The following is a 12445-nucleotide window of genomic DNA, read 5'->3' on the forward strand; positions in this document are numbered from 1 at the left end:
AACCACCGTCTTACAAGGCGACGACCACAGAGAGCCTCGCGACTCCAGGAAAGGCCGAGAGGCCGTCGTGCCGACGTCTGCTTACGAGTAGGCGTGTGCGTTAAAGCGGGATCTAACTCATCTCAACTGTCCGTTACGATGGCAGCAACCGCTCAGCTTGGTCGGATGTGCAAAATCAGCAATACAAAATACAAACCCCCCCCCCCCCCCCAACTTATTTAACGTTTCAATATTTGCTATTCATAGTGTGCGAGAGGTGATAACGGTATCGTATCCATAAGCTAACAACATCTCTCCTGGTCGGCAGAGTCCGGACAAAGCAAACTGCCACTTTACACGTCTTGCAGCACACTTTAGTCTGCACTCATACCCGAGGACTCGCTATAGCATGCAGCCACTTGCTCACTCCTAAGTTGTTGCAGTAACGCACTTCTGCACTTCACTGGTTCTGATGTCTGCAGAACAGCCCAAAACAGTGCTGTGTTACAATGGTATACTTAAATGTTCTCTACGAATGGCTATAATAAAGCAGTAAAGTAATCGGTCATGTTCAAACTGGTCGGCAACAATTATTAGCACAATAATGCGCTCAATAATTTGCCACATGACGTTGAGAAGGTCAAATAAATTAGAGAAAGTTCTATATTTCACAGGTTAATCATTTATTTTCGTCGGAGAAGTCAATATTAGCATATTAAACCTGTCAAGTCTTTACACATTATAAATAATCCATCATTGCACATTTTAATGACACTTTTCTGTTACAATATGTTCTCAACACGTTAACAACAGATGTCATTCAGGCATTGAACCTGAAAGAAGAATTATTTGGACGACAAAGACCCGAATTAAAATTGAAATCCCTTTCAGGGTTTTCGTAGCCATTTTTCACTCTTGTTTGCGATCACTCAATTTAAGTAAGAAAGCAGCAAATCCCGATTTCATGCTTTGGCAAACATATATCCAGGCCAGAATGTAAGGCAATCGAGAAAATTAAATAGAAGAAAAAACCTCAGAACAGTTTGTGTGGTGCAAAGGCCTGATTCAAGAAGCAGGTGCGTTTTCAAAAGAAAGCGACACACTTGGAGTGCTGAGCTCTTGTCAAAAGCAACTGTTGCGCAGCCTGCAGGAACAGGCAGTCCAAGTTCAAGAAGATTACACAGAGGAGATGCGACAAAGGTTTGAAACACGCTACAGGTAAAAGTTTGCACAAATGTCCGATTTTTTTTTTACCATTAAAAACACTTCCTGAGAGGATGTGAGGCAGCTCGGAGCAAAGTCATAGGTTAAGCAGAAACGTCACAAGACTGCCTCCCTCCTGAAGCGTGACAGCCCGGCGGACAGAGAGCATTCTTTCCACTCCGAGGAGACGGGAGCAAACTCATTGCCCTTACTAACTAACTAACTAACTGGGCCTGCAACGGCAGAAAGCTGGAACGCCGGCACATCATGGAACAGCACAGTACAACGGTCGGAGGAGAGGAATAAGTTACTTTCTATTGGTTTTGGCTCACAATTATGACTGGAGAGTTGACGTATTAAGACAAAGTTTCACCAACACAAGTTGAACCTGCAGTTCACTCTGGATCAATGAGTTAAAACGTGAAGCGCAGATCTTACTGAAGTCACAAAAGCGAAAACTGAAACATTCATTCTTTTTTTTTTTTTTTATAAATCCATGGCAAATATAGGATAACAGAGATCTGGAGTCGATCTCAGTTAACAATGGCCGAGAGCAGGACACACCCTGGACGCAGGGCAAACACACATGTCCACACCTACGCACGGTTTTAGACTCAATAGTTAACCTCAAATGTGTGATTTTCGACCGCGCGAGGAAACTGGAGTACCTCGGGGAAAACCCAATTTCATTTTCTATTGCTCTGAGCCTTGGCATGTATTCTTCCAAATAACACGCTCCAGCAACTAATTACAATTTGTGATTATTATATTATTAATCATGATTCAGACGACTTCTTTTTTTGTTTAATTCTGTCATTTTTGAATTAACAGAGCATGAATGTACATTTCATGCAAACGTAACTCATTCACATTCTCCACTGCAGCACATTTACGATAAATGATATCTTATGAATCTGAAAATGTCACACACACCTTTCAAATGGGGTCGTGGATCAAGAATGAGCTGCCTCATCCTTCACTTTCAGTTGCCGCCATGTTTTCAACCGTCCTCAATGACGAAGACAGACATTCTATCAAACAGGTTACTTTCCCCCAGGGCACATTTCCCCTCAGTTGTCGTTTCTGTTGGTAACGTTTTTTTTAATTTTCATTTTAAATTAAATGGTCAAACAAGCAACAAATCCTTAAAACTGTCCGCACAACTTGACAAGCACTGATTCCAAGTTTGTTTACAATTTTTTCCCCCTCACAAAGTACCAGACAACCAAATGTACTTTAAATATTATTGTGGATTGTGCAAACAAAGTTATAAAAAACCCCTGCAGAGAGTATACCAGCCTTTCCCACACTCATCAAAACCCTATTTGACTTTTATCTTGGCAACCGCACATTCTGCTCAACAGCCTGCTGCTGCACTGGCCAGCCTACTTCCTGTCCACGGTCACCTGACGGATCCTTTGGTCGACTGACCCGAGGTGACAAAGTGCAAGTTCAATGTACACAGAGCCACAGTGCAGCCGTGACCCACTTTAAGCCTGCCGGCGTGCGGCGGATCGCAGGAGGAAACATTCCCTCCTCCGCTCCTCTCCAATGTTTTCTCTTCTCAGATCTGGCCGGAGCCAAGGTCAAGAATGACAGGACCTTTCGCCGCATGTTTCCATGCGGCAAAGGACTCTGTAAATAATGCCATTGTTGCTCTCAACGCCACACCAACAACGTCGATTACGCCGTTATCCTGTGCCAGCTTTGTTTGACGGCACCTCTTTGAAAGTACGAAGACTCTCGCAATACTACAAGAGGAAGTGCCACGCTGCTTGCTCTGCTGGGACTGGAGCCATGGCTGTCACAACAGGAACATCACATGCATGTCCTGAATCACCCAAACGGTGGTGTGGCGATTGGGGCAGGGGTGCTGGCACACCATCAACTGCTGAAGCATAGATACACCAGTGCTGCATCTTTGCACTGCAGCTGTGCAGACACATACAGGAACAAAAAAGAGCATATTAGCATGGCTATGATCAGGGGGGGGGAAAGTGTCTGGATGAAACATGCAGGAAAACTTGATGAGTGCTGCGATAACAACATGATTTGTTTCCAAACAACAGTGCTCTTTCTCTTGTCCCCAATTCACACCGGTTGTGTGACTGGGCCATGTTTACTTGCACTCTATGCAACCTCAAGACGCCCTCGTCTAACTATAGTGGTGGGTATCTATGGTAGTAGAGCTCCTGATTGGTCAAAAATTATGCAAAAGGAGTATAATTAATTGCAATTTACTCAGTCCTTTTTTAGATATCTATATGGTCTGGGATAGATCGTGCAATAGCAAGTATACATATGGGGTGTTCAGTGTGGAGGGAGGGTGCAGACACCTGCAGGGTTAGGCGGGGAGCTGAGCCTGGCAATGTGGCGTCAAGAAAGGGGGCCGGAGATGAGACGGGAGTCGGGGCGGGGTGTTACATTTCCAACTGTTGCAACCGAACCACAACTGGGTCAAAAACACACACACACACACACACCAGCGCGGGTGGAAACAAAAGAAGTTTCACCCCCCGCGGTGCTCGGTGGCACACGCTGGGATACGTGGCTCTCCCTCCTTTCCTCTCCGCGGTTGGATAACACGGTGGAAAAGTGCACAAGCAAGGGGAGGAAGAAAAAAAATGTTGTTTACAGCGTGTGACCTTATCTAACCGCAGCGCAAGTCGCCTCAGAAAAACACGAAAACTGCTTCAAGTAAGTGCTAAAAAAACACACTCCCTCCGAGACGCCGCGAGAAGAAAACTAGAGCACTTACCAGCTGTTTACACTGCAGCGAGAGACAATGTTGACATGTAGGCAACTTGCTGTTTCGCCGCTTTATTTACTCCGTGTTTTGAGGAGGTGCGAGGGGATCCCCCAAAAAATTAATAAATAAACAAGTTTAAAAGGAAGAAAAGGACACGCCCGCACAGAACAGTCCGCCGAAAACTTTGCAGGTCACTTCTTCGCCACACTTTTCATCTGAAGTTGTCGGCGGAGGTGGACGCCATGTTTGTGTCTGCGCTGAGTTTTCTTCCTAAACGGCTCCGAGGCTGGACCCGCCCAGAGGAGCGCGAGGAAAGGCCGCGCGCACAAACACACAGACACAGCACACCGTCCGGGCCGCCTCCGCGTCAAGCTGCGACACGTGAACGCACCGGTGGCCGGAACTCCTTTTCACTATGAAACACTAAGGCAACGCCGTACAACTTCAAGGAAAACTTTTGATTCAGAATTGCCTGAGAAATATATTAGTTTAAGCATCATTATTTATGTCTATTTTATGATTTTTAAAAAAGGATGTGAGTTACTTTGAATTTTTCAAACCAATGAAGTTGCATCCATCATGAAGCAGCATGCAAAAATGTGAATGAATTTTTAATAAGCCCGTTTATGCCCAGTGTGACTGAAATACACGAGTCACATCACAGACATTTATTAAAGCATGATCCTGCACAATGATTTAAAAATAGCTCCTACTATTGTATCTCACGATTTGGTAAGTTATAGTCCATACAACACCCAATGACGAGACAGAAATCGAAAGACGCTGAAAGCTCTCGAATCACTTTTTACTTTTGTGTGAAGGGGTGATGTTTACACTTCCTGTGTGGGGCTCTTAGTGCCATGGGGACTTGATTATGTTTGCAGATGTGGATTGATCAGTTTCTGACGCCCCCCACCTTTCACTTGGTGAAGTGACAACCACAATAAAGGGCTTTAGAAATAACAAATTACATTTAATGCTTTTTTTTTCCAAAATATAAAATCTGTAATTTATCACTGCAAGTCCAAAGGCAGACTTTCTGTTAATGTGTGGGGGTTAATTTCCTTCAGCGTTCATAAATCAAACTGAAGGCAACGTGTTTTTCAAAGCAATTCTGTGGACAAACTAATTGAAAGACTGCAGTTGGACACCCTGGCTTTAGTCTTTATCCTCAATGGCTTCTTGCATTAAAGATAACAAACTGTCTTACATTTATTGCTGTACAAATAAAATAGTCAATTTGTGTACATGGCATCTGTGCATTGCTTATCTCTAAACTGCAAGTGACCAAATACATAAAGCACAACAGGAAGAGTCCAGTCAGACCACAAATACAGTGCAGCCAACACTGAAAACATAGAAAGAATGATAGTTGAAAAAACAAGAATTATACTTTATTAATCCACTTTCTGAAATGAACAAATTTAAAAATGAAACAAAGTTAAAATGTTATTCTTAAGACAAATGTACTTTGTCATTTCATTAAGAATTTATAGTGCAAAATGTGGGTTTATTTACAGGCGTACACAAACTATATTACATACCACAGCAGAGCTTCACCAGAAAACAGGAGAAATATGCTAAAAAAAAACAAGCAAACTACATATCGTCTATGGGGAGAATGTGAGGAGTTTAGGGAGACTCTTCCGAGTGTTTAAAGGCGAGGTCATCCCCAGCTCGTCCAGATCCAGTGAAAACTCTTTTTCTCTGGACGCTTCAGTGTCGAGCTCCTTCAAACAGCCTCCGTCGGCAGGAGCAAACCTGAAATCCGACAGGAGATACTCGGGCGTCCCGGCGTGTTGTGGTGCCGAGTCGTCTCTGCACACCTGCTGGATCCGACGGGGGGAGGGCGACACCTTCGGGGAAGGCACGAGTGGCTGCTCCTGACCTTCGCTCTCCCCGAGGTCATCCGAGAGGTTCAGGGAGTCGAAGCTGGGCAGCTCGGGGAGAGTTTCGTGTTCGAGGCTGAAAGGCACTGCCCTGCCGTCAATACTCCCCACGTTGAAAGTGTCCCACAGCAAGGTGGACTGCAAGACCCGGTGCTGGCTACTGTGGCTTCGACCGGGGAAAATGATACTGGAGGTGTCGAAGGTGGAGGGGCCGTCGGGACTGAAGACGCTGCACTGCTCACGGAGGGGGCTGGCTTCCCGCTTGATGCTGTCATTAAACGTGGCCATCTGAAGCTTTGCAGCTTCGTCTTCCCTGAGAGCCTTTTGCCAGGAACGTTTCACATCGACAACTGAAAGTAAGAGGAGGAAACGGGTTACTTTTCAAACTGAAAGACACAGATTAGAACTTTAGATAACGCCGTTTATACACAGAGCCGATTACAGTGCTCTTAGAAGGAAGTACAATCGCAAACGAACCTACAAAATCAATGAAACGGGGGGGGGGGGGGGGGGGGGGGGAAGCGGTAGAAAACTGAATTGGCTTACTCAAGCTCTCGGGTGTGCGCGGCAGCTGTTTCTTAGTGGAGAAAGGATCTCTCTGCAGATTGTCCAGGAGATCCTCCAACTCCAAACCGTTCCCGTTGCCCTCCGGGGGACTGGCGGCCGCTAAAGCGTCTGCAAACTGAGACGCAAACTTTTTGTCAGACAAACCCGTTCACAACAATACCGGGGGTGACATTACTCTGACAATCATTGCTATACCTGGTCAGCCAGATTCTCATGTTCCATGTTTAATATCTGCGTCTTCGTCCTCACATGAGCTTCGCTGTGAACGGCGGGCTTCTTTTTCACAGCGACCTTAACAACACAAGCACGATCATTACAGCTTGTCCAGACCGGAATTTCACCGAGACTGAAACAACCTTCCATCGGGTTAGCACCACGACACGACTCACCTGAGACGCTTTGACTGACCGAGTCTTCACGGGTTTGCACGGGGGCGAGATCGACAGCTTTTGCAGAGATACATTTGATTTGGAAGCTTGAGGATGGACAGGAGCCTCTTCTTGCCTCTCAATGGGAGCAGGACTTTGAGTACATCTGCAGGACGGCGTGACAAATATAAGGAAGCTTTTGCGACTCTAAATTGAGGCACCTTGACGAGCGTGACTTCCTTTAACCACGCCGTCACTTGACGCATGCAGAGGACGACAGATATGTCAGAGCAAAGTCATTGGTTTAATGCTCTCGCTTTTTAAAGCAGAATTTTAATTGACGTTAGCGACACAATGTTTCCATATTGATTCGAAGTTATCGGGGTTGTCTGCTCCGTATCTGTCCGTGGCGATTTCTCTCAACTCGCAGCGGTCATCAGAGAGCAGGGATGCTGTAGGAAGGACTAGTGACGGGCAGAGCACTGCTTGGCACTGCCCAGGTATCTGCCTCCCATTACAAAAGAACACTAATCACAGCTTAAAAAAAAAAATCTCTGCACAAGCGCATGAGGGAGAGAGAGAGAGAGAAAAAACCCTTACCTTTTGAAGGTAGACAGACCAAGAACACTATCTTCCAGTATGTCATTTGTTGCGGATTCTTCGAATGGTAAAAAGAAAACATAATTAAAAACAGAAAATGTTGATAAACTTCATACTTGTTCTGTGAGAAGATTGTTTCTGCCCACCAAGAAATTTTGAGTCGTGTGAGAGGTCGCTGCTCCGGTAACCATCTTCATCTTCCGAGTTTAAAGTCTTCGGCAAAAGAAACCCATAAACCTAAAAAAAAAAAAAAAAAAGAGAAAAAAAGTTGTTGGCGCAACATAGTGAAATGGAATTGCAGTGTTGTGATTATTAAAGAGAAATGTCTACGACCACTCACAGGATCATCAATCAGGAAAGAAGCGAGAGGCGTTTCTTTCAGAGTCTCCATCCATTTCTGGTCCCAGCCTGCCTCCTGCTCCCTGATGGTGCCCGAGAATCTCACTTCTTCCTCAGAAATCTTCTCCCTGAGAGATGACAGTGAGACAACGTGACTTTTGGCTGTAATTGGATCATTTAAAGACACATTTGCACGCACATCAGGAATACAATGTACAAATGCCATGTGCAAACAATGTGCCGCCTCCAGCACACGGCGGCCCACGATGCATGCGCTCTTTAGGCGTACCTCATGAGAGCGAGGTCCTGGACCATGCGGTCCATCTGATGGCACTGTTTCTGCAAGTGCTGAAGATTGAGCACGGACGTGGACGTGCGAGACGCGAGACCCCGCTCCTCCTTCAGCAGCTGCAACGCGTGATTCATCAGCTCCATCACACAGAGGAGGTTCAGCTCGCCGTCTTCATGCGGATTTCCCGACTTCAACTGAAGCGCAGCAGAAGGCACGAAGGAATTCAAGTTGCTGTGAAGCCACTTTTCCTCCCACATATTTCTCCACATTCCCCAAAATTCACTGTAAATTTAAAAGGCTTGATACAATTCACACGAGCAAAAATGAATATGACCCCCAGAATGTTCACTCTCACCTGATATTGGAGCTGTTTAATTCTCTCCAGCAGAACGTTGGGGATGTTTAGGACTCGATCCGTCCCATCCAGCTTGTACTGATCCACCTCACCTTTCGAAACACTTTCTATTGCATTCTGATTTTCTTTGACCGTGGCCAGCGTTTCATCAATGGTTGACCATAAGGAGCGCACCTAAGGGGAAAAAAGGGGGCATTCTGGTGAACATATACACACCCCTTCACTTATTTTATAAAACCTGACAAGCCAAATATTACAAGGCACAGTACTATTGTTTTAAAAAGACTTTAGCCTCTTATTTTTTTGCAAAGAGATTGTCAAAATAACCTTTTCAATCTTCTCCATTAGAAGAGCTTCTTCAGGAAGAGACTCATTGTTTTGACACCTAAAACAAACAAAAAAAAAGATTTCTCTTTCAGTGAATGTGCAACACGACTCATTTACTTTGACACATTAGGGACACGTCGGTGCTGCACTTACTCAAGTTGCTCATCAAACTTAGCACACTGGGCTTTAAGATCCCTCATCGTCTTCACCGTTAGCCTTCAAGTGAGAAAAGAAAAGGAAGCGGTAGTAGAATGCAAAATACCATCAAACTACCTCCTCTATTGTGTATGAAAGTATGAAGGTCCAGGAATAAAAAATAAAAAAAAAGTGTTGTTGCAGCAAAATACTGCAATATCCTGTCTCTGTACTTCACTTAGACCATCAAGGACTGTGATCCTGAGGCTACCTTTACACACACCCAGGTTTTGTTTTACAAAAACTGATATTTCCTCCTCTGTTTAAAAAAAAAAAAAAAAACCTTCATTGACATAGACCTGCATATGCACCTGGTTCAGAGCTGCTATGAGCAGCCAACCAAACCTGCAGGGGCCAATCAGTATCCTGGAAAAAAAACCCACCTTTGCAAATTGTAAGGTAAATCTCCATCTACCCAACTTCAGATGCAAACGTAAATACAATAGTTTTTCTAAATCTCCAGCGTGGCCGAGTTTTCAGGAATCATCATTTGTGGGTTTTCATCAGTTGGCGACGACCGATGAAAACCCTGAAGTCTCAAACGAGGCACAACGTGCCAGGAAGTGCGATTCGAGACTTACTGTTCTTGTGTGTGGTATTCATTGAGCAAACGATCCTGATCCACAACAACTTTCAAAAATCTTTTGCGGAGCAGATGGGATCTCTTCTTTTCCATGTCCAGGGAGGAGGTCGGCGTTACTACGGCCTCTGGGACCCAGCTTCCATCTGACGGCAACAATAAGATCATTCAATGAATTGACATAAAGTAGCTCATTCCACATAACTGCAGGCAGCCTGCAAATGGTGTCCAATTCGGGCTTACCTGTCGTAAACGTCCGCATATCCTGCAACATGACGTGTTTGGCCAAGTCGAGCATCAAGCGGACAAATCTGTGGCCTCCAGGAGTGAGCAATAATGATGGGACCACTTTGGATCCTCCGGCTGCATCCTACACAAAAACAGGCAACAATTAAAGCGAATTTAATCCAGGATGTAGCTTCCAACACTGTGAAGCAAACAAATGCTCAGGAAGCATACGTCACACCAACAAAATACTGATTTGTACTGAGGAGCTGTACCCTTATTTCCCGGATCCAAGCAGAGGTCACTTTACGAAATTCAGCATCCTCCTTCTGGCCCAGAACAGGCCAGCAGTCCCTAGGTCAAACAAAACAGTGGATTTTTTTTTTTTTAAGAAATGAAATTAAGAAATTATTTGACTATTTAAGGACGCTTTACCTGTACGCTTCACGAAATCGAGTCGGATCGAGTTTCACCAGCAGAAAACGAATGACAATGTGGAAGGCGTCTTTGTTTGGTTTGGCAAACATGGACCTGTGGAACAGAAGCAAATATTTCGCTCGATATATTGTCAACTAAATTCTCTTCCTGCGTTTTCTTGTTGAAAGTTACCACAGTGGATCGACTTTTATATCAATCTCTCCCTCGTTGTATAACTTCTCAAACCACCACACGTGAAAAAAACAGACTTACGCTCCCAGTTGGATGCGTTTCGCAGCGATCTTCGTTTTCTTGGCGTACGACAGCCTCTCGGTGTCCTCTTGGAATCCCAGCGCCAGGAGAGAGAGCCACAGTTGTTCTCCATTCTCATTCAGCATCCCCGTGGAGGCTGCTGCCATTTCTCGGAGGAGTGCGAAGCGGCGTGACAACGTCCAACACGGAACCGGGGCTACTGTGAGCTAACTCAGCGCGAGCTGTCAAACTTTGGCGAAAGTGTCCGCATACAGTCAGTGAGACGGAACCGAGGGACAAAAGACTGCTACTACTTCTTCTTCCTCCTCTTTCTGGACAAAAGACTGGTAGCCGCGACCGACGCTTTAAATTCTGAACACAATCACAAACAGCAGCGGGACCCGCCACTTTTTTATGTTGACCCGGAAGTAGTTATTAATCACTTCCTGGAAGGGAGCGAAAATAATTCTCGGATTTAATAATTACATTTTTTATTTTTTTTATTTTAATGGATGGTAAAAGTATGTGTTGTTCGTACACGCAAATAATTAAAACATATTTATATAAAGCATTTACCAAGAAATAACACCACAGGCAATTCAAACGTAAAAATAATTGTGATATCTAATGCAGTGTTTTTCAACCTTTTTTGAGCCAAGGCACACTTTTTTCTTTGGAAAAATCTCGAGGCACACCACCACCCGAAAATGGTAAAATTTTAAACTCTATATTAACAATATAAAGTCATTCTCATCAACGTTTCATCAACAGGAATCAAATAAATAGTTTTTTAGCTGCATGTATCGCTTAACTCATGTTTATTGAAGCCGCATTGACTCAGTTTAACTACAGAGCTTCGAAACATTCAGAGCCACGTGCGAGAATCAAACAGACGTGCTATGTTGCGCTAGCAATGGAAGGAAACCTGACTTCTTCTGGACTAGTTTGAGTAAAAAGTGGGTTTTACACCTTCGTCATTACGCAAGAACGTGGTACGAAAGCAGGTTAAAGCGTTAAAAAAAGAACTGAATTTCTCTATTGGGGGCAAAAAACTGTGTGGCCCATACGGGGATCGAACCCACGACCTTGACCTTATTAGCACCACGCTCTAACCAACTGAGCAAAAAGGTCGTTTTTCAGGTGTGGAAAAAAAAAAGTTTTTCTTTTCTCTTGTCTTTGGTCTCGGACAGGCATTGGTGGGCTGTTTATATTACGAGTTGTAATTAATCACTTCGTCTAGTTTGGTTTAGTTTGTTGGATGTTGGTGTGCAACCATAAGTGAGAAATGTGTTGTGTGGAGTGTCATCCTGTTATGAAGTTCCGGTTGCGTGTGTTCATGTCAAAATAAAAGCCTCTGGTGTTCAGCTGGCAGAATAGAATTTCGACTCAGAACAATACTTCCGCAGCGCTCGCCACAGTATTTATACACGATTACTCTGCACACTGCTCTCACAGTTGACAGCGGCTGTGAGACTAAATGTTTTTTAAGAAAAAATGTGAAATTGGATAATTTCCAGGCACACCTGACTATATCTCGCGGAGCGGCACAGTGGTTGAAAAACACTGATCTAATGAAAGATGGGGCAATATTAAGGATTCAGTTACCCTTAAAAGTGGTGATATTATGCAAAAATCACTTTATAAAGGTTTTACAACAGTAATATGCATCAATACATGCCTAAAATGGGCATATGTGGGCGGGGCCAGTCCTGCTCACACAAACACAGCAGATTCTGAATGCAGCTCATATGATCCACTGTTCAAATAGATAAGAATTAAAGAAAAGCTGGATTTGGGGCAATAAACCTTGAAATCGACATTTTTGGACCAATGAGATCCATGGGAAAGTGTTGAAAAGCTGTATAATATGACCCCTTTAAGCCTACTTGCCATCACCTGAATCCTCTTGTCTGGCTGGGGTCAACCTGGCTGTGAGGCGAGTGCTTACCAAGTTATTGCTGTGAGGAGATTGCGAAACACTATTTCACCAACAATCACCAACTTTGTGGTTTTCCTTTAAAGATGCGATGCAATTTTAATTACTCAACAGTAATAAACATGTATAGTTTAATAAAGAGAATGATAGTTTTACCCTACACCTATCATCA

General features: G+C 44.2%; 2 protein-coding genes across 2 annotated transcripts in view; both read right to left on the reverse strand.

The window, feature by feature from the left end:
* The window catches only part of dennd4c (DENN/MADD domain containing 4C), a 30975-nt gene extending 26802 nt beyond the window's left edge, over nucleotides 1-4173 (reverse strand). Inside the window, exon 1 of the mRNA XM_080519296.1 lies at nucleotides 3941-4173. The gene's annotated coding sequence lies outside the window, so the exon portion shown is untranslated. The remainder of the gene's footprint in view (nucleotides 1-3940) is intronic.
* A 1260-nt stretch (nucleotides 4174-5433) lies between these two features.
* haus6 (HAUS augmin-like complex, subunit 6) lies at nucleotides 5434-10655 on the reverse strand. Its single transcript, XM_080519399.1, has 16 exons — nucleotides 10359-10655; nucleotides 10104-10199; nucleotides 9944-10022; nucleotides 9687-9813; nucleotides 9445-9589; nucleotides 8822-8884; nucleotides 8669-8726; nucleotides 8342-8515; nucleotides 7984-8180; nucleotides 7696-7822; nucleotides 7502-7592; nucleotides 7356-7413; nucleotides 6777-6921; nucleotides 6583-6678; nucleotides 6367-6502; nucleotides 5434-6170 (listed from the first exon to the last, which is right to left on the reverse strand). Exons 1-16 carry the CDS (start codon nucleotides 10502-10504, stop codon nucleotides 5542-5544), a joined length of 2367 nt encoding a protein of 788 aa, XP_080375525.1. The 5' UTR covers nucleotides 10505-10655; the 3' UTR covers nucleotides 5434-5541.
* Nucleotides 10656-12445: the final 1790 nt, after the last annotated feature.

Source organism: Blennius ocellaris (genome assembly GCF_963422515.1).
Source record: "Blennius ocellaris genome assembly, chromosome: 23".
NCBI lineage: Eukaryota > Metazoa > Chordata > Actinopteri > Blenniiformes > Blenniidae > Blennius > Blennius ocellaris.